General features: G+C 49.4%; 7 protein-coding genes across 7 annotated transcripts; 5 read left to right on the top strand and 2 right to left on the bottom strand.

Moving 5' to 3' along the window:
• Positions 1-55: 55 nt before the first annotated feature.
• N7518_002332 (uncharacterized protein) lies at positions 56-861 on the bottom strand (the record flags this gene model as incomplete). Its single annotated transcript, XM_057183260.1, has 4 exons — positions 56-354; positions 414-530; positions 588-701; positions 783-861. 4 exons carry the CDS (start codon positions 859-861, stop codon positions 56-58), a joined length of 609 nt encoding a protein of 202 aa, XP_057044710.1.
• Positions 862-2,296: 1,435 nt separating this feature from the next.
• N7518_002331 (translation initiation factor 4B) lies at positions 2,297-4,183 on the top strand (the record flags this gene model as incomplete). The annotated part of the gene is made up of 7 exons (XM_057183259.1): positions 2,297-2,300; positions 2,385-2,438; positions 2,490-2,534; positions 2,593-2,595; positions 2,658-2,738; positions 2,797-3,087; positions 3,141-4,183. 7 exons carry the CDS (start codon positions 2,297-2,299, stop codon positions 4,181-4,183), a joined length of 1,521 nt encoding a protein of 506 aa, XP_057044709.1.
• Positions 4,184-5,626: 1,443 nt separating this feature from the next.
• N7518_002330 (uncharacterized protein) lies at positions 5,627-6,562 on the top strand (the record flags this gene model as incomplete). Its single annotated transcript, XM_057183258.1, has 2 exons — positions 5,627-5,807; positions 6,015-6,562. 2 exons carry the CDS (start codon positions 5,627-5,629, stop codon positions 6,560-6,562), a joined length of 729 nt encoding a protein of 242 aa, XP_057044708.1.
• A 453-nt stretch (positions 6,563-7,015) lies between these two features.
• On the top strand, positions 7,016-9,585 carry N7518_002329 (uncharacterized protein; the record flags this gene model as incomplete). The annotated part of the gene is made up of 8 exons (XM_057183257.1): positions 7,016-7,046; positions 7,098-7,123; positions 7,186-7,364; positions 7,435-7,718; positions 7,780-8,258; positions 8,652-8,691; positions 8,946-9,192; positions 9,260-9,585. 8 exons carry the CDS (start codon positions 7,016-7,018, stop codon positions 9,366-9,368), a joined length of 1,395 nt encoding a protein of 464 aa, XP_057044707.1. The 3' UTR covers positions 9,369-9,585.
• Positions 9,586-10,228: 643 nt separating this feature from the next.
• N7518_002328 (sterol desaturase family protein) lies at positions 10,229-13,514 on the top strand (the record flags this gene model as incomplete). Its single annotated transcript, XM_057183256.1, has 6 exons — positions 10,229-11,266; positions 11,339-11,657; positions 12,338-12,389; positions 12,468-12,708; positions 12,789-12,874; positions 12,956-13,514. 6 exons carry the CDS (start codon positions 10,229-10,231, stop codon positions 13,512-13,514), a joined length of 2,295 nt encoding a protein of 764 aa, XP_057044706.1.
• A 95-nt stretch (positions 13,515-13,609) lies between these two features.
• N7518_002327 (pseudouridine synthase family protein) lies at positions 13,610-15,929 on the top strand (the record flags this gene model as incomplete). The annotated part of the gene is made up of 3 exons (XM_057183255.1): positions 13,610-13,625; positions 14,183-14,517; positions 14,580-15,929. The coding sequence occupies 3 exons, from the start codon at positions 13,610-13,612 to the stop codon at positions 15,927-15,929; spliced, it is 1,701 nt and encodes a 566-aa protein (XP_057044705.1).
• Positions 15,930-18,107: 2,178 nt separating this feature from the next.
• Positions 18,108-20,034, bottom strand: N7518_002326 (uncharacterized protein; the record flags this gene model as incomplete). Its single annotated transcript, XM_057183254.1, has 3 exons — positions 18,108-18,496; positions 18,551-18,736; positions 18,792-20,034. The coding sequence occupies 3 exons, from the start codon at positions 20,032-20,034 to the stop codon at positions 18,108-18,110; spliced, it is 1,818 nt and encodes a 605-aa protein (XP_057044704.1).
• Between the last annotated feature and the right edge of the window lie 306 nt (positions 20,035-20,340).

Genomic DNA, 20,340 nt, shown 5'->3' with positions numbered 1-20,340 from the left:
TCTCTCTCCTTGCATTGTACAATAATTCGCATTTGCCTTATTTTCACCCCTATTTTCAGGGTTGCTTGGAGCTTGCAGCAGGGACCGGTCGAGACTGCTCCAGTTCCTGGATTTTATCGTCAAGAAGAGCAATCTCAGCCTCAATGCTAAGGAGCTTTTCACTCAACATCCCCCTGTATTCTTGGTCAGAGAGTGTGCGGAGTGGGATCCATTTAGATTCCGCCATTCGCTGCATCAACGGTTTTGATGTCTTGTGTGCATTTTCCATTTGCCACGCGTCTACTCGGTTGAAGACGCTCTGGCCGCAGTACCCGAGTAATGAGAAAATGATAGCCCCCGGAACCAGCCGGCCTCCTGTATGATTTAGTTAGACGTGATGCCAGAATATGTGCTTTTAGTGCGGGATACGGTACCCATCAACTTCGTTACACTTCCGCCGGCAATGCCACCGCATAAAGCACTCGTGTACGTGCGCTCCTGAAGCGATGCTTTATCTTGGTAGTGATGTTTAATGATGTTGCTCCGTAGCCCTATCCCAAGATTAAGGTTAGACATCAGCGATATAAACATAGAGTGTCCCCACATACACCAAAAGGCTGAGCCGCACGCAAACCAGTGGATGCCACATGACAATGAATGAATCATGGGATTAGGGGATCTGACAACTCCAGCGGCTGCTCCATAGATCAGGCCAGCGGTTCCTGGTTGAAAAATCAGCACTTCATCTTTAGAAACCCCGTTGTGTCTGTATCCAAACAATCTTATGAAGGGCAGATACTAACCGCTGAGGGCTCCGACCTTGGCTGCAGACAGGAGGGCGTTGGACTGAAAATCCTGCATATCTTCGATTTGGTCACCCATTATTTTTCAGACCGAGAGATGCATGAGTTCAAAGCTCGTGGAGTGGTAAGTAACAATCATCGAAGCTCTCATCGAAGCAGTAATCCAAATCAGAAGGAATATGGTCACGTGCCCAGTTGATGTACCTGATTATGTAATGTTATCATGCGGCCTTGGATGGACGAATTAGGGCATAAGCAGAATTGGTACAATAATATTCGAACGATTTTGGTCTATATTTTATCTTCGTGCTATAGCGACTGGCTTTGCTTAATCATGTTGGAGAGAAATGGTGAACGAGGGCCAGATATAGTATCCCCGCATTGCACATGCCCAGGAGATGATCGCCTGCAAGACCGCCAGCCCCGCGATCTTTATTTCCCCTCATATGGTTGCGATTGATTCCTACTGGCTCACAAGCCAAACCTCCACTTTGATACGAGACGCAATCTCCAAGAAGCGTCTATCACAATGTCAAAAGGCTTAAAATAAAGCTCGAATATCCATTCAAGCTAGCTTTGCGATGTTCTTGCATCTTGTTATACAAATATTTAGAAATCAGGCCGATGCAGCATAGGAATGACGTCCACTTCTAGTTGCGCATTCTTCAGGATACAATATCTCTGCACGAATTCTTAGCAGCCTGAGGAGGGTACATCTTCTTTGATCAGCGCCTTATCAGAGTCTACAGTACGGAGTACTCAAAATATACATACTTGTAGGTAAGCCACTAAAATTCGTTATACCTAAGCCCTACTCAAAAAGGCCTACAGCAATACTATCTATATTGTAGTTCCGTACCAGAGGCTCAGGCGAAGTATATGAAATAGTATCAGGCGCTAATGTGGAACGATCTATAAATCGGACTTGTCATACTGTCGATTCATACAAGTAACGGAGGCTACTGCAACCGCCTCCTTTTGGAATGACAAAATTATAGCCAATCAAGTTGCAACCGGAATGAAATTGTCCTCGTATTCTTTTTTTTTTGGCGGTATATTCTATGATATATTTTTAGCCGAGTATGAAGAAATGCACCATTGTATACAGACAAGGTACGAACTCGCCTTTTCTCGCTTCCCGCCTTATTTCAAGCGAACAAAGGCACAAATAGCCTGTTACCCTCACACTATTCGTCAATTCCAGGGAAAATACAAACGAATTCGACGATGGTCGCAGTTCTGGTATAGACCGATCTCGCCTCTGATTGGGCTAGCGTCACCACTAAAATTTTAGTAACCCGTCCACTTCCATGCCGCAGCCGACTTCCCCTCTACCAACTTTTCCACTGTGGGTTTGCAGATATTGAACCTCACTCAACTACTTCACTCAAATTTTGATTCTTGGTCTTCTCACCAGGTATCTCTGATCGTTTGACCTTTTCTTCTTTCTAACCCTACTCTCCGAGAAGCGCGCACAAATCCCGGCGCGTTTCCCTCAACTTAAAACCGCAATCATGGGTTCGTTCCAGACCTTCCATGTCCCCCAGGACATCCGACCCCCGAAAATATTCATGGGCGATTGCTAACATGGTGAAATACTAGCTCCCAAAAATAAAGCCCAGAAGATGTCTATGAGCACCTTCTTGGCCGATGAAAGTGCGTGTGCTGGAAAATTTGGATGATTGAGGTGATTACTGACGGCTATAGGCCTTGGCTCTTGGGCTGATGAGATGGAGGATATGCCCCTTCCTTGTAAGTTGCAGATTTCCCCACTATGGAAACTGCGAAATTGTACTAACAAAATTTATAGCCAGTATGTAGTGTGCACCTAACATGCTTATCGTTAATCGAAACCCTTGCTTACACTATGGACAGCCCAGCCATTGACTTCCACCTTCAACCGTCGCCCCGCGGGTGATTTGGGATACGGCTCCGCCTCCGGCTCTGGCGGCTTTGGTATGATCCCCCCGCGCCAGACACACAGACCATGTTCTGACAGATTGAATGATTATAGAGCGCGAGCGTGGTGGATATGCCGTCCGGGAGCCTCTTGATCTCCCCACACAGCCCCCCTACACTTGCCACGTTGGCAACCTTTCCTTCGATTCAACTGACGCCGATATCTCCGAGTTTTTCTCTGCATGTGGCGTGACGAACGTTCGTCTCGTGGAAGACAAGTTGACAAAGGCCCCCAAGGGTTTCGGATATGTCGAGTTCGAGACCGTCGAGGGTCTGCAGAAGGCTCTGGATCTCTCTGGCTCGTCTTTCCAGGGACGTTCCATCCGTACCAGTGTTGCGGAGCCTCGTAAGTACCGAAGGTTGGTGTTTTGTAATGACTCCGACTGACAGATTATTTAGCCAAGGAATCTCGCCTGGAGGGCAAGGATCTTGACTGGTCCCGACGTGGTCCCCTCCCCGACCTTCCCCAGCGACGTGCGCCTGAGCGCTCCAGCTTCGGACGTGGTATGGATGCCGGCTCCGATGCGGGCAGCGACCGCGGTGGCCGCCGCAGCAACTTTGAGTCCGACGGAAAGCCCCGTGACTTCAACAACTGGGAGCGCAAGGGTCCCCTTTCGCCCTCTGCCGGTGGTCCGCCCCGCGAGGGTGGCCGAGAGCACAGCAACGACGGACCTGGTTCCAGCTTCCGGAGAACCGAGGCCGCATGGGGTGAGGGACGTTCCCAGGACGAGGGCTCGCGCCCTCCCCGCCCCGAGCACGTTCGCCCCGAGCCTACACCTACTGCTGCCGATATGGACAACCAGTGGCGCGCCAGAATGCGCCCCGACGAAACCCCCAAAGAGCCTATCACCCCCGCCTCCCCCTCTGCTACGCCTGCCGCTCCTGCTGCCCCTGCTAGCCGCCCCAAGTTGAACCTGACGAAGCGCACCATCTCAGATAACCCCGCCCCCACTCCTACCTCAGCCAGCAGCGACTCTAAGGCTAGCCCCTTCGGTGCCGCTCGCCCCATTGACACCGCTACCCGTGAGCGCCAGGTGGAGGAGAGACGCCAGCTTGCCCTCCGCCAAAAGCAGGAAGCTGCCGATAAGGCTAAGGCCGAGAAGGCCGAAAAGTTTGCTGAGAAGCAAAAGCAGGCTAAGGAGGCAGCCCCTGCCGTGGAGCACAACGGCAAGGATGCCATTGAGACCCCCAAGGGAGGTGGCAACTTTGAGATCCTCCAACGGGCCGGTGAGGATGGCGAAGAGGTGGCCACCGAAAAGGAGACCGAGGAGACGTCTGCCGCTCCTGTCGAAGCCAAGAAGGCGTCTGCTAACGGCTGGAGAGCCCCGGCCCCTGAGGCTGGTGCTGCTCCTGCTGCTGGCGGTGACGACGAGGGATGGAGCACGGTCAGTGTTAACAAGCGCAACAACCGCCGTGGACAGACTGGTCGAGGATTCGCATAAACGTATCGATACCCCGAAGCAACGACCGGTTTGCCCTGAGCCTTGGATTTACCGGAACGCCAGGTGGGTTAATTCTGGACGAGGTTCATTCCGGTCTTGGTGCGCTGCTCGGTCTAGTTACCTTGAGCGGTGCATCGGGATAGGTTTGTCACTCATAATTACCACCTGCTTCCGCCATTTCTCAGTGCCGGACGTAGATTGCTTTTTCTGATTGAGCTTTATTCTCCTTTCCACTTCGTCTCTTTTGCCCTTTGGTTTCATGATCTCTTCTCCTTTTTCGTGGGCTAGATTTTCCGATACACATCTAGTCCTCGCTTCGATGATCTGGCAATCCGAAAAGTTTCATTTTATGTCTTGTTCGCTATCTAGCTATTATTCCCATGCGTGACTCAAAGTGATCTGCCCATGACCATTACAGCCGATGCGAAACGAATACTACATGTTCCATTTTATTTTTTTTTCCCTTGCCCTGTTTTCTTGTTCTCTCAACTTTCTCCTCTCTTCCGTTTGATTGACCACGGGTGGTCCTGTTTCTTTCTCGTTCCTGTCTGCCATTGGGACCTACGTGGGGAGTCGGAGTGTTGACACTCTTCTTCTTTCTCCGTTCTCGGCCATGTGAACAAGACGACTCTGCGAGAATAGTTATTATGAGCACCCCTCTCATGAGCACAACGTTGACGAAATCAATTCCTGTTCCTGCTCTTCTTTCTGTGACTGCTTCTAATTCAATTCTTTGGGGTCTTTGCATGGCAGAGTTGTCTCGATGGTCCTTGCTCCATTTCTGCGTACTAACCTTTTTGAATTGAATTTCCGCTTAGCATAGAATGAAATGTTCACTGAAAGTTGTTTTTGTAGAATTCTTTAGGCTATAAATACATATCTACGATACTTCGAGAAGAATAGACCGTTTCTATGATGCTTATACTGAGTATCTATGTGTTTTATGTCTAATTTTAGCAGTAATGGCATAGAAAATAGATTTCCACTTGGACTATTGGACGCAAGGGTATAAATAGGATCCACTAGTCTCGAACAGTTTGAAGAACGTGACATATTAATGCAACGACCGAGGGTGTGAGATGTCACTATAGCATATAGGGAACTGTGTCTGTTTTCAAAGTAGTGTGAATATAGTTGAATATAGTTGAATATAGTTGACTATAGTCGAGTCTCCAGTTAAATTCATTCATTCCAACATCTTATGAGATCATTCAGGAACCAAGGAGATGCGATTGGCCAAGAAATGGAGTGGCCGGCATGGATTTAATTGAAACCCCTTCGAAGGGCCAGGGATTCGTATGATTTTCAGCCTTTTAAATTCTTTTTCCTTTTCCTTTTCTATCACTTGGGTTCTTCTTAAACCCCCGTCAACCCACCGTTGCAACCCTAGTACGCTTAGTTCAAAACATTAAACCCTGTCAATCCCGGGGTAAAACCCATGTCATGTCAACAACATCCGTTACCACGCTTGTCATACCGGCCATGAAGGGTGTCGTTATATCAGAAAATAAATGTCCCATGTGTTGGGGTGAAGGCTTTCCCCAAGATGGCTCTGGCGCCCACGATAGAATCCAGGAGTTGGAGGGGCAAGTGCATACGTTGACAGCGCGCGCTTTGGCTGCAGGTAAGCCTGTGAAGGATCTCTACAGACTACATACACACAAGTGTAGCATGAATGCGATCACGCGTCTACAGAGAAGACAATACTTTCCCCCCCTTCCCCTTCTTCCAATCCAACCCTCAAAAACAAGAACCCCCGCTAACCCGATCGCAAACAGCCTCCAAACTTAGCGAGTACGAAGACGAACTCCGCCGTCTCCGCGCCTCCCAGCCCCAAGGAGCCTACCACACCCCGCGCAGCAGCTCTTCACTGGGAAGACCCCCTCCCGAGCCGACCATTCATCACCACAGCGCCCAACATCCTCAGAATCCCAATCCCAACGACAAACATACCACAGCCGCCTCACAAACTTAGCCTCCTTCCTCCCCTACCGACGTGGGAGCGCAACCCCCGCACCAGCAGCATCCAGCGGCCCCCTCCCAAGTACTCCAACCGCGCTGAGCACACCACTCCTACACATGTCCCCCGCAAACAGCGAGCACACATCCGAGCTGCAGGATGCGCTTGCGCGCGAGCAGAAACTGCGCGAGGCTGCCGAGTCGCAACTCTCGCTGGCGAGTACCGAGCTAGAGGAGTTGACGGTGCAGCTTTTCAGTCAGGCAAATGAGATGGTCGCAGAGGAGCGCAAGGCTCGCGCGAAGCTTGAGGAGAGGGTTGCTGTGCTGGAAAAGAGGGATGTGGAGAAGCGCGGTCGGTTGGAGAGGTTGGAGAATGCTGTGGCGCGCGTGGAGCGATTGAGGGCATTGGTTAATCAATGACGGGTTTCAACATTGGAACATTGGAACGTTGAAAGGCTTTGGATTGATGTGTTGGTTTTTTTGTCCTCTTATGACCGGTACGATTGGATTATTCGATGATGGACATGATTTGGCGTCTATTTGGTCGCATTTGGGGATTTGGATTCCCTTTTGATATTGGGCGCACCGGGGGTTATGGAGTGTACAGTTCATATTGAATTTTTGTCTGGTTATGAATGTTTTTTTAATTTGAGGACTTGAATTGTAACTTGATATATCAGACGGTATACATGCATGTCACCTAAGATGTACTACCTAAATAGGTAATGCAGCCGACCAAATGACGTGCGTCAAGGTTGGACCTTCCCGCAGTTTAAAGTGTTGTTCCCCACTGTTGGACTTCCTTTAATAGCACCGAAGTACTGCAACGAAACATCTTTCTTCTCGATTCTATCACACTGATTACTATTAATCATGTCTATCGGCGTGGCAATCATTGGCAGTGGTACATATTTTTGTATACTCTACGTTGTTTGTATTGGCTAACATTCAGCAGGTCTCTTTGCGAAAGAGCAGCATCTAGTATGACAAACTCTCCAATGATCCCATATTCTACGTAATATACTGAACTAACTAATCAACAGCCCGCCGTCCAAGCTGCCTCAAACTTCCATCTCAAGGCTATCTATTCTCGGACCTTGAAGTCAGCCCAGGACCTCGCTAGCGGCACATCTGAAGTTGATCTCTACTCGGAAGACTCAGGCTCCAGCAAGTCCTACACCGATCTACTGGCTCGTTCAGATATCGGCGCTGTGATTATTGCGTACGGGATCACCCCGATTTCTCTAGATCCAACTCAAACAGAGTGAAACACTAACTCTCGATTCCGACAGCCTTCCCATCCTGGTTCAGCCGGAATTCATTCGGAAATCATTGCTCGCCGGTAAGCATGTCTTGTCCGAGAAGCCTATCGCTAAGGATATCGCCACTGCCCAAGAACTTTTGAACTGGTACAAGAGTAATATCGACACCAGTAAGGTCTTCTGGGCCGTCGCCGAGAACTTCCGTTATATCACAAAGTTCCTCTTCGCGGCAGAGCAAGTTCAAAAACTGGGCAAGGTCCAGAATTTCCGCGTCAACGTTCACAGCCTGATGGATAAAGAGAACAAGTACTTCCGTACGTCCAATCCCGTTGAACTACATAGAGGGTCTTGTAACGACTGACTATATTGAACTAGACACCGCCTGGCGCAAGACCCCTGAATACCAGGGTGGATTCCTTTTGGACGGTGGTGTGCACATGACTGCTGCGCTGCGCCTGATTCTAGGCCCCACGGAGCGTCTTAGCATTCTGTCGGCGCAGTCGCAGCTGCAAAAACCATTCCTGCCACCCGTTGATACAGTGGATGCCGTCGCGAAGACTAAATCTGGTGCTACGGGCGTTATCTCTTTGTCGTGGGGATCGTCATTTAATGACCAGATTTTCGAGTTTGCTTGCGAGAAAGGTGTCGTCACCTTGAACTTCGATGATGTGACAGTTAATGGCGAGAAGCACCATGTGGAGTTTGATGGCAGGGGCGTTGTGCCAGAGGTTGCGGCGTTTGCAAACTCAATTGTGAATGGAAAACCTGACAGCAGACAGTCTCCTGAGGAAGCATTGGCGGATCTTGAGATCTTGGAGCAGATGTTGCGGAGTGGCGAGAAAGATGGCGAGAGGGTTCAGTTGCATTTGCAGTGATAGTTACATACTGGAGAAATCAGTCCAGAATATGACATATAAATGAACAATATAGAATCCCCAAGATGAACGTGCAGCATAATGAGAGACCCATGTATACCTAGAACATCCCCAGATATCGCCCAAAGAGGAATAGTAGGGCTAGGGCTGGTCCAGCCCTAGGCTGACATAAGTGGTCTGCTTTCGCTTAGTTCGCCCAAAGCGTACTAGTGTGGGTCTCCCACTCTGCTGCGGGAGAACCTGAGAGAGAAGTTTTCGAGATTGAACTCCGAACCCGACAACTCTCGAACGCCCGGCGAGACCCAACAATACCGACAAGGTCAGTCACCAAATGCGCATGATATTCGATTCAGTCACTAATTTTGATTCTAGATGGTCGCCGCTAAGCAGCACATCCCTATCGTGAAGAAGCGTATGTTCCCGATCACCTGTTCCATTCCTTTTCGTGCCCATGCCCTGGATACCATCGCCCTTCGATCGTCAACAAAATGAAACAAGCAAGCTCAGCAAGATGCACCAAACGAAGAGGACACCATTGGAGGATGACTGGAAAAAATCAACATTTGTCTTGGATCGAAGGGCGACTTATCCGCAGGGTCGTGGAGGCTGAAAAGGGCACGGATTTTTCACATTCACAATCGGAGGACTGACATCGACCGCAATTAGGCACGAACCGCTTCAACCGTCACCAGTCTGACCGGTTCATGCGCGTTGGCGCCTCGTGGCGCAAGCCCAAGGGTATTGATAACTGCGTCCGTCGCCGTTTCAAGGGCCAGATGGCCATGCCCTCCATCGGTTTCGGTTCCAACAAGAAGACCCGCCACATGATGCCCTCCGGCCACAAGGCTTTCCTCGTCCACAACACCAAGGACGTTGAGCTCCTCCTCATGCACAACCGCACCTTCGCTGCTGAGTACGTCCTGCGCCTGTTGGAGCGACTAAGTCGTGTTATATGAGTCATACGCTAACAATTTCTACAGGATCGGCCACGCCGTTTCTTCCCGCAAGCGTGTCGAGATTATTGAGAAGGCCAAGGCTCTCGGTGTTAAGGTCACTAACCCCAAGGGCCGTGTCACCACCGAGGCATAAATGGAATAAACCCAGTTTGTTTCCTTTTCATTGGGATTGGTGCACGAGGTCAGGGTTTTTGTATGGCGATACTACCTCTCTGGCGATAACGAAATTTAAGGATTGTGCATGGCATGTCCGGCTCGGGCCTTGTCATAGTGCCGGGCGCTGTGAAGCGAGAGAATTGTTCTCTGAAATGACAACAAAAATTGCAAAAATCCTTTTTGGTTCCAAGATATTTAAAGGTGTCTCAGATTCTAATCTGGCCTTGTACATGTAGTTGTACATACTCTAGTGTACCAGTATAGTGCATGGGTGTACCAGGCAAATCGTAACCCTGAAACAAGTGATCTTAAACTTCCCTTGACTTTATACTCCCCCCTCTCCAACATATTAACATAACATGAAACTCCCTTTCCCTGTAGTCGATCAATATCACATCAATATCTCACGTTTCAGATCATCGGACCCACCCCATGTGGTGACGTACGTAACACGGACAAAAAAAACCCTAGATATCCGAGAGGACATGGAAGCACGACATAGCACAGGAGGATAGAGCCAGGACAGGACAGGATCAGCATACCTGGCATCCTTTATCCGGGTCAAGGTCTCACACTAATTAACCCTCATGAATAATGGTGCCATAATAGCCCTGGTTTGGATGTCACTGATGTACATAGACCTTGAACTTGCATCAGCCCCCACGCGCCCATCACTTAAGAACTCAAGGCCCCTCCTGAAGATCCATCCCCTCGACTTTTATATTTTATATTTCGGTCTTCATCTGGATATGGAGACCGATAGATCTTTTCATACCCATTGAAGCCGCTTTCTCCGATTCTCTTTCTCTCCACCTCTAGAGTTTTCAATCTCCGAACATGCCCTCTCTCCCACCCCGATACGGCCGCTGGGTACTTATTCTGGGCCCGGTGGTTCTCATCCTCTTGATATTGCAATTTATCCACGCTGATTTCGGCTCAAAGACCACGCAGGACGTAGTCAAACCCGTTTCCGGGCTGACGATTGATACACACAACGAGACCGACTCAAAAACTGAAACCCACCATGTACCATCATCCTGCCCGACAGACACGGGAATGGACTCAGTGCTGGTAGTGGTAAAAACGGGCATCACAGAAGCACAAAACAAAGTCCCCGTGCACCTAAGAACGACCCTCCGCTGCGTGCCACACAAGATAATCGTCTCAGACTTCGAAGAAGACATAGCCGGTACACGCACCTACGACGTCTTCCTCAACGTTTCCGACACCCTCAAACAAAGCAACCAAGACTTCGCTATATACAACCGCGCCCGCACAGGCGGCCACACAGCCCTAACCTCACAAGACCACACGAAAGTCGCCAACGGCCCGGCCGGGATGATGGACAACCCAGGCTGGAAGCTGGATAAGTGGAAATTCCTCCCGATGATCCACACCGCGCTGCGCGCGAAGCCAGACGCCAAGTGGTTCGTCTTCCTCGAAGCAGACACGTACCCGATCTGGCCGAACCTGCTCGGGTGGCTGGCGCATTTCAATCACGAGGACAAGCTGTATCTGGGGAATCAGATGCAGATTGGGTCGACTTTGTTTGCGCATGGTGGGTCGGGGTTTGTGCTGTCTCATGCGGCTATTCATACCGTGGCGGATTTCCATAAAATGAGTGTTGATGCGTGGGATGCGATCACGAACCAGGAATGGGCGGGCGATTGTGTGCTTGGAAGGGCGCTTGCTGCCGCGGGTATTAGGCTTACTTGGTCTTGGCCGCATGTTACTACTCAGTCGGTTTGGGAGCAGGATATGTTGCATGAGGCTTATGCGAAGATACCTTGGTGTTTTGCGCCTTTTACTTTCCACCATATGACGCCGGCAGATGTGGATCGGTTTTGGGAATTCGAACAGCAGTGGTTTGCGGCAGTGAGTTACTTTCTTTTTCCCTTTTTTGGGGGTATATCCATCTCCCTGGAATATGTTACTGACAAACCTCAGTCAAATTCAAGCGTTCTCACATACAGCGACATCTTCCGCAACCTCATCCGCCCAACCCTCGCAGACCACCTAGACAACTGGGACAACTTTGCGAGCAAAGGCGACGACAAAGAAGATTACAAGGGACCCAAGACTCCCACTTCTTTCGCCTCCTGTGCGGACTACTGTGCTGCAGACCCAGAATGCATCCAGTACCGCCTGACAGCCGACTCGCGCTGCACAACGTCCAATGCGGTGCTGCGTGGGAAGCCCCAGCCAGGCACGCAGTCAGGGACGATGCTGTGGCGGGTCGATGCTGCGTTGGAGCGGATGGAGCAATGTGAGAATGTGGCGTGGGTGACCAGCTAGAGTTTGGGATTTTGGGTTGTTGCGTCTGTCTATTTTTGGGATACATTATTTGGCAGCGTTTAGCGTAGTTATGTTTTGGGCTGGTTGAGTTTTGCATCAAGGTTGAAAAATAGCAATATTCGTAGCGTTGGCTGGGAAGCGAAACTGGTAAAGAATTATACATGAACTGGTTGTTTATTGGGAAGTGGATGGTGTGCTGTATGGGTTCTTAGGGCTTGCTGGGCTAGTCTGTGTACAATGGTTTTCGAATCAGCTATACCTCGACAAATAAGTCCTCTCCCGGATAATATATCGGCAAAAGAAGAAATTTGATTGGATGCTAAAATTAGTCCATTAAGTACTGCTTTCGATAACTCGGAGTAGGCCATTCCCGAAGTGGTGAGACCAGGCCGGAATATAAAAGTCATCGCCGCAAAGGTCAGGCCACAGACGGGCCGATAGCCATCCGAGCCCCACCAAACCGAGTAATACGCATTTGCCCGCCTGTGTTTGGCTGCCTGGAACCTTCCTGTATGTGGTATGTATGTACTCCGTATGTATGTTCAATCTAGTAGGATTAGGATTTAATAGTAGGGAATATACTGTACACTATATAGCATATAGTACTCTCGCCCAGATCCTTCGTTTTTTACTCCCCTCTTCACGAAATAGTCTTCTCCTTCTCTCAGCCTCTGCTTCTTCAAGACCTGCTAGGAACCACAATGTCTGTCTCTTCCCCCCCTGGGTGGTTGAATTATACTCTTTTGTGGAATTTGTCGTATATTGACCCTTTTTCTCCTAGGAATTCTACCGTGCTGCCCCCCGGCACCTATTGGGGCCAATATCAGGATATCACCAAATTCAATACCCATCTGAGCGTGGCAGAGAGATTGTGGGTCGCATGGTATGCGTGGATGCAGAATGATGTCCTGGCCACCGGCATCATGTCCTTCCTCATCCACGAGTTGGTCTACTTCGGCCGCTCTCTTCCGTGGGTCTTCGTCGATAGCTTGGGTTTCTTCAAGAGATACAAGATTCAAAGTGTAAGTGGCAAGCCTAACACCTGGCACTAGCCGAAATCAACCCAATTCCAGCCGCCATCGAAACTAACATTCTGCTTCAGAGCAAAGTACCTTCATTACGCGAGCAATGGGATTGCGCCAAGTTTGTGCTTCTGAGCCACTTCACCGTCGAACTTCCTCAAATCTGGTATGTTCCTGCCCTCGACGGAGTGGTATTCTACCTGACGTTTGCCTCTCGGGCCCGATGGAGTACTAACGGCTCTTCTAGGCTTTTCCACCCAATGGCCCAGTTCTGCGGTCTATCGACATCGATTCCTTTTCCGTCTCCCTGGACTATGGCATATCAGATTGCCATATTTTTCGTCATGGAGGACACTTGGCACTATTTTATGCACCGAGCTCTTCATTGGGGTCCACTCTACAAGGCTATTCACAAAGTTCACCATCAGTATTCCGCACCATTTGGTTTGGCCGCCGAATATGCTTCTCCTATTGAGGTGATGATTCTCGGCTTCGGGACCGTCAGCTGCCCGATCCTCTGGTGTGCTTTCACCGGTAACCTACATATTCTCACTATGTATATCTGGATTGTGTTGCGCTTGTTCCAGGCTATCGATGCCCACAGTGGCTACGAATTTCCTTACAGTCTTCACCATTTCTTGCCTTTCTGGGCTGGTGCTGATCACCACGATCTCCACCATGAGAAATTCATTGGGAACTACGCAAGCAGCTTCCGCTGGTGGGACTACCTCCTTGACACCGAATACACTCCGGATGCCCTGAAGCGCCGAAGAGAGGAAAAGGCGAAGGCGAAGAAGACACAATGATCTGAACGTTAGCAGTGACGGTCTGCCTATTTTCTCTTCAATTTGGGCGTTGGCTCTGTCTGGAGCTATTTACCTGATAGATGATAGCCTTTCCTATGGTACTGTTCAAGGGTTGATTTACCTTGACTAGACTTAGCTATTCTTGAAACTAATTGGTCTTCTAAACATCGCTAAACTCATGCCGTAGCCGAGAGATTCATGGCAAAAAGGAAGCGGCCTGTCTCGATTAATATACGATTTGTGGCTCTGTGATGAGAACTGACTCTTGAACTGACTCTTCGAACAATTTTAGAAGAACGTAGTTCAACTATCGATGTTTGATAACTTCTTGCCTTGCTCAGATATTTCATAGAGCAGTATATTAAATCTAAAAATATCAATCTTGCAACTTTGGCCGAGCGGTTAAGGCGCTAGACTCAAGAGACTTACCTCTTTCACTGATTTAAGTGAGCATTCTAGTCACGAAAGTGGCGTGGGTTCGATTCCCACAGGTTGCATATCTTTTTTTTCTTTTCCACCTTATTATCGATATGATTGGCTGTCGCATACTTAAATTTCTGGGGCAGACAATAAATACTCTGTGGAATGTGATATTATTTGTTCATGTGGGGCGACTTGTTGAATCTTAACTTTTCTTATATTTTTTTTGGAATTTTGAATCTTTCCAGGTCTCTTCAATTCTCCGTCTGGCACCTCTGTCGCCCATCTGGCTCCCTCACCTCGTATCACGGCCTATTTGCTACGGCAAGGCAAGCTCAAGTTGCCCACCATGGCCCTCACGACGGTCGATCAAGTACCCCCCTCCGAACCGGTTGAAAAGACTCCCGACGTGCTCGTGACTCCTTGCGATCCATGGCCTGCGCCTTACTATCTGGACGGTGGTTTCCGTCGTGTCACACCGTACCATTACACTTATAACACCAACTGCAAGGAGCGATGGCGGGGTCGCCAGCTGGTCGAGATCTTCACTTCCGAGTTTCGCGACCGGAAGCCAGAATACTATGTACGTGAATGCGTCGAGATGTGGATCTTCAGGTAGAAGAATCGCAAACTGACAATTACCAGAGGAAAGCCCTGGAGGATGGCCTTGTGCAGGTGAACGGTGTAACAGCCCGCCCCGAAACGACACTTAAGAACGGCCAGGTCATCTCACACACCCTCCACCGCCACGAACCGCCCGTTACTAGCCTTCCTGTTGGAATCATTCATGAAGACGATGACCTCTTGGTCATTGATAAGCCTGCTGGCGTACCGGTGCACGCCGCGGGTCGATACCACTTCAACACCGTCATCGAAATCCTGCGATCCGAGCGCAGCTCCGAATGGTTACCTCGTCCATGCAACCGACTTGACCGATTGACGTCTGGAATAATGTTCATTGGAAAGCATGCCAAGGGCGCCGAGAAAATGGCCACCGCGCTCAAGGCCCGGTCCGTGCAGAAAGAGTATGTCGCGCGCGTCAAGGGCAAGTTCCCAGACGGCGTGGTTGTCTGCGACCAGCCAATCATGCAGGTGAGCCCGAAGCTGGGTCTCAACCGTGTGCGCGCTACCGGTAAAGAAGCGACAACCAAGTTCCGTCGCTTGGCTTACTACCCTCCCGAGGCAGCAAAGGAGACCGAGTCGTCTGGCGACGAGCAGCGTCCCGCTACCCCGGTCCCGGCATTCGCCAATGAGTCCGAGGGCTACAGTATCGTGCACTGTTTCCCGCTGACAGGCCGTACTCACCAAATCCGTGTCCACCTCCAGTTCTTAGGCCATCCGATCACCAACGACCCTATCTATTCCAACCGCCGTGTGTTCGGGCCTGAGCTCGGTAAAGCCGAGGTGACCGCAGAGCGCGATGAAGAGATCGTCGCGCGGTTATCTCTCATGGGTAAGACGGAAATTCCCGACACGGTCTCGTACCGCACACACCTGACCGCGGCACCGAATGTCCCACCGGGCACCGACCCGGTGCTTGTCAATGAAATCATGCACCGCGAGCAGGTGGCCGCAGCTGAGGACTATGAAAAGCGCAAGGGCGAGCGTCTGTCCGGAAATCTCTGTGAAGTCTGTGGCACTGAGCTGTACTCGGACCCGGGCCCTCATGAGCTGGGTATCTTCTTGCATGCTGTTGCGTACGCCGACCGCGATGGTGATTGGGCTTACCGCAGTCCTATGCCTCGCTGGGGCTTGCCTCCTGCGGGCATGGAGGGTCCCCGCGAGTGTCCGGACTGGGTTCCTGCTGCTGAAGGCGAAGAAGTTGTCATTGGAAATGGGACTATCCCGGCTGGTTTGGGTGATGATGACTTTGCCGCAGACTCAAAGACTGGCTCTGTACTTTTGGAAGGCGTTGGTCTCGTTAATCTCTCCGAGGCCGCAGGAATGAACGTGTCTCTCAGCGAAGTCACGGAGGCAGCTGCAGCTACGAACTAATGATCTTGTCTTTTAGGGTTCCTTTCTTGAAAATACCTTCTCTATATATCATATTTCTCCGGATGTCTTCGTCTTGTCTTCATGATACCACTCTGCTGACCTGCCATGAAAAATTCACGAGCATAGCGTTTTGGTCTTGGTCTTCCATGACATCTCGATACATTGATTTTTGGTCTTCATCCCTAGCATATAGATTTGCTGCTTTTCGAAGTTTCATAGTGATATGTGCAATCTATCAAAATTCATTCGTGACACTTCTAGTACATAGTCCGCATCGCTATCTATTTGAAAATTTGGCTTGATACTCTGCTAGATATCGCTGTAGGGAGCATACTATGGGACTCACAAGATGTTCCATTCCATACCACCTACAAATTGGTGTCCCGCCATTGTTTGTAATAATGTCTTGCATTCTTCGACCGACTCCCTCGCTTTGCTTTCTGGCACTGCCTCCCAGGCTTCCGGTATAATAGTACGAATAGCCGGCCATAGTACCTTCATCGTTGGCAACAGTGACCAAGAGCAGGATCCTGGCTTTATGAAACAGCTCAACTTCTTAACGACGGGGTGAGATAAATATTACTCGCGCCGCTGTCAAGGAGCATGCGGATGGTGTGGCAATTTTTCCCTGTAGGACGTTCATGAATTACTAGTTCAAGAAACGCTATATCGAATCTAAAAGTATCGATTTCGCAACTTTGGCCGAGCGGTTAAGGCGCTAGACTCAAGAGAATTACATCTTTCACTGTTTCAGTGAGCATTCTAGTCACGAAAGTGGCGTGGGTTCGATTCCCACAGGTTGCATTTCATTTTTTCTTATAGTGAATTTTTTGTAACATACTGTTAGTTTCTCGTTTGTTATCGTAATATTCAACATCAATATGAATAAACTCCTTAATGCTCGGCTGTTTTATAGTAGTCAACTAACCGGTTGCACGATTAGATATCAGAACTTGGAGCTCCATCAGATAAAAAGGCGGTAAAAGTGTGCCAGGACAAAGTCCTCACATACGGAAGTAAGCTCGTACAACATCAATGATTCGGACCAAAACGCTCACTACAATTTAGTAGTTGTTATAGTCAGTGGAAAGTACAGTTGCCTACACGGCTCCATAAACCGAATATAGTTGTAATATACTGGAATATAAAAAAAAATATGCAACCTGTGGGGTTCGAACCCACGCCACTTTCGTGACCAGAACGCACACTAAACTAGTTAGTGTTCACTTAAGTCTGGCGCCTTAAACCGCTCGGCCAAGATTGCATCGTGACAACTACATAATTCCGTAAGGAACTTTTCTCCATATCTGTCATTCAGGAGTATGAGATTGTGCCAGCGACCCCACTTTGGCCAATGCGACCCCCCCCTTGCCCTAGATTTTGATGAAGGAGCCGGAATACTTGATACGGCGGGCTAGCTAGCTACATTATCTTGTCGACCTCACGCCTGATCATTCTTGGTAAATGTAGCTAGCTAATGGTGGCTTTAAGTAAACAATAGGGTGATAATAAGGTTCTTTCATTATCGCAGACAGCTGCCAGACCGAATAGGCCAAGATCAATGTTAGAGGCTCCGTGGATTGCCGTAATAACTATTCTGGTCACAGTAATTGTCAAATAAAGGTAGGGGGTCCTGGCCATAGTTATTATACATAACGGGGAGAGTCTCTGCGATTTATCCATCCAACTCTGGTTTTCAGAAGATCGTGGGTTTTCTTTTCGATAAGCGGAGGATATAGACCAGTACTAGTATCTTACATTCACGGGCGGTTTAGTAGTTATCTTTGGTATTATTGAGGCCGACCACAAAATAGGAGTACTTTCCGGGGTAGATTGTGACCGCAAGGGAACGAGTCGTATTATTCCTATTGTACTGATGGAAGCCGTCCTGTGCCTTCCAGGTAAATAGACATATAGATTCTAAATAATTGTTCGGATCAAGAATACTATTAGGAGTATCACCTAGTATTCGCATCGTTCCTACAATAACGTCTGGGGGTAACTCGAATACGATCCTTCGAATTTGGCCCATAACGTGGCTGCCAATCTGTTGAGTTGAGTCGTCCATAGTGAGGAGGAATAGATGAAGTCTTGATTGAATGTGAAGTTTATCATTAACTACTCCGTACTTGTTGAGCAGAAGGATTAATGTTCTTCCATCCTTGCCTTCTACCTGATCTATCCAGCCGGGTTCGCACAAGTGAAATGGGTCAGTTTACCCTCCTCGAAACTGGTGTGCATGGAAGTGACCGAAGCCCAAATTCCCAGACCAGCGGCAGACAAAGCAAGAAGCGAGTAGATTACATCAAAAGTGTTCCACACAAACTTCTTCTTGTAACCTCTAATCCATCTCTTGATTCCGTTGTCTATGCGCTGCACCTGGCCAGTTGTCGAATTGATCTCCTCAGGCAGTATCGCATCATTCTGGACGTTGAACCCAACCAGCAACATTGGTGGGAACGTGTAAGAAAACTGCAAGATGCAGGCGGCTCCCACGAAGGATGTTAGATTGGTGATTTGCGGGATTGCGGCGGCAACCACCCAGGCGAGAGCCCAGTAGGCAGGCACTAGAGGGATTATCAATGTGTGCACAAACGGAGGGGATTTATATCTGAACTTACCGAGCCCAATCCACACCCACTTGCCAGTTCGGCTGTTTAATTCTGGGAAACGGAAGACGTCGCGGAAAACTGCGGAGTAGAAGACTTTGATACCAATGTTACCATAGAGCAGTGCTGCGATGACGCCGGTGATGAATGAGATGGCGTTGCCTAAAGTCTGGAACCTGTAGGCAGAGTTTGGAATACCTGTTGCGTGATTGTTAGCTATCTCAAGATCTCCCTTGGAGGCTATGCGACCTACCCTGATATGCAGGATTGAATGTAAATTGGCCCTGTGCACTATACACAACCATACCCGAGACAAGGTAGCAAACGTAGATGAATATCTCGGCAATGATAAAGCCCTTCCAGAAGTCATAGGGCCGTCTCATCTCAGCCATGAGCTCATTGAAAAGGGTTGCGCCGCCGTACGCGAAAACAGCATTCATCATAGCATTGACTTTGTCGTTGAGGGTTGAGCTCGCAGGCCAGTACCCGCTTGTCTGCACGGGTCCCTTTTGGGTACCGTAGCTAGTCAGCGAGGCTGAGTAGTTAGGAGGATACTCATGAACCACAACCATGGTCATGATGATGACAATGACATTCAGCCAGACCGCAATGTTGGCCAAGTAAGAAAGGCGTTGCAGGGTACGGATCTGCCCGAACAAAAAGCCGATGGCCACGAAGATCACCTCAGCAGCGATGAAACAAAGGAATCCATTGCCATTGGCACCGACAGCCATCTGCGCCAGCCCTTGTCCGTTGCTTACAATAAGCAGGGCCACGTTGAGGAAGAACTGGAAGCTTTGGAGGACGTTCACAAAAATGCGCGCCCAGTCTCCGTAGATACGGAAAGCCATATCGCCATAATTGCGCATCGGGAATCGAGTCGAGTCAAGACCGATGAAGATCCTCCACAATTGCAAGCCGGAATAACAAGCCATGGCGCCGAAAACAGTGTAAAGTACAGCCCCCGGTCCGAAGCCCATCTGACTGATTGCCCAGGGAACATTGGTCGGTCCAAGGATGTCCGTGGAAATGAGATAGAAGATCGAACCCCAGGTTGCAGTTCGTGCGGCCCGTTGTGCCTGTTCCCATTCTGTCTCGGTGATGCCCCAACCATCACTTGTGCTAGCGCCGTTCATTGTGTTGGTAGGTTTGCTGGACTCCTTCATTACAGGGGCATCCTGTTCCTCAATCTCTCCCTGCATTATCACTAGAGCGTCCGACTTTTTTTTACGAAAAAGCTTGTTGCTCAAGTGCGCAAATCCCACATCGTCAGTCGAGATGTGCTTTTCAACCTCGCGCGACCGCTTGGCCCAGTAGACATAGTTCTCGAAGGTGATGCTAGAATCCAAGTAGATCGAACGATTGCCATCGGAAATTTCAGACGCGGGCTCGCGAGAAATTGACACGGCAGGGTCATTGGTGTCCAATTTTTCTTTCTCATGCGGATGAGCATCGGTTGCAGCACCCGTGTTGGCGCCGAAGATATTGCCCGCCATGATAGTAATCGGCCAATATTAACAGATGTATATGATTGGTCAAAGCCCCGATAGAGATGCAGGGCAAAAGTGGGAGTCTCCATGGACAACATCATCTTCATATACAGGACAGACAAGCCCATTGTCGACAGGAGATAGTACTATTGCGTGCCAACCACTACGATAGACTATCAACAGTCTGTCCAATACGGAGTAGTAAGAAGCAAGTTATCAGTCCCCGATGTAACGTAGACCCATATCCCACCGGAAAGGAAAGCTTCGTCATTGTACGAGCTCTGTCATTGGCCGCCGAAGCCAGCCGTCGTG

The sequence above is a fragment of the Penicillium psychrosexuale genome (assembly GCF_028828465.1).
Source record: "Penicillium psychrosexuale strain IBT 29551 chromosome Unknown utg000002l, whole genome shotgun sequence".
Lineage (NCBI taxonomy): Eukaryota > Fungi > Ascomycota > Eurotiomycetes > Eurotiales > Aspergillaceae > Penicillium > Penicillium psychrosexuale.
Note: the sequence above shows the minus strand (reverse complement) of the source record. Positions and strands in the feature narration are given on the sequence as shown.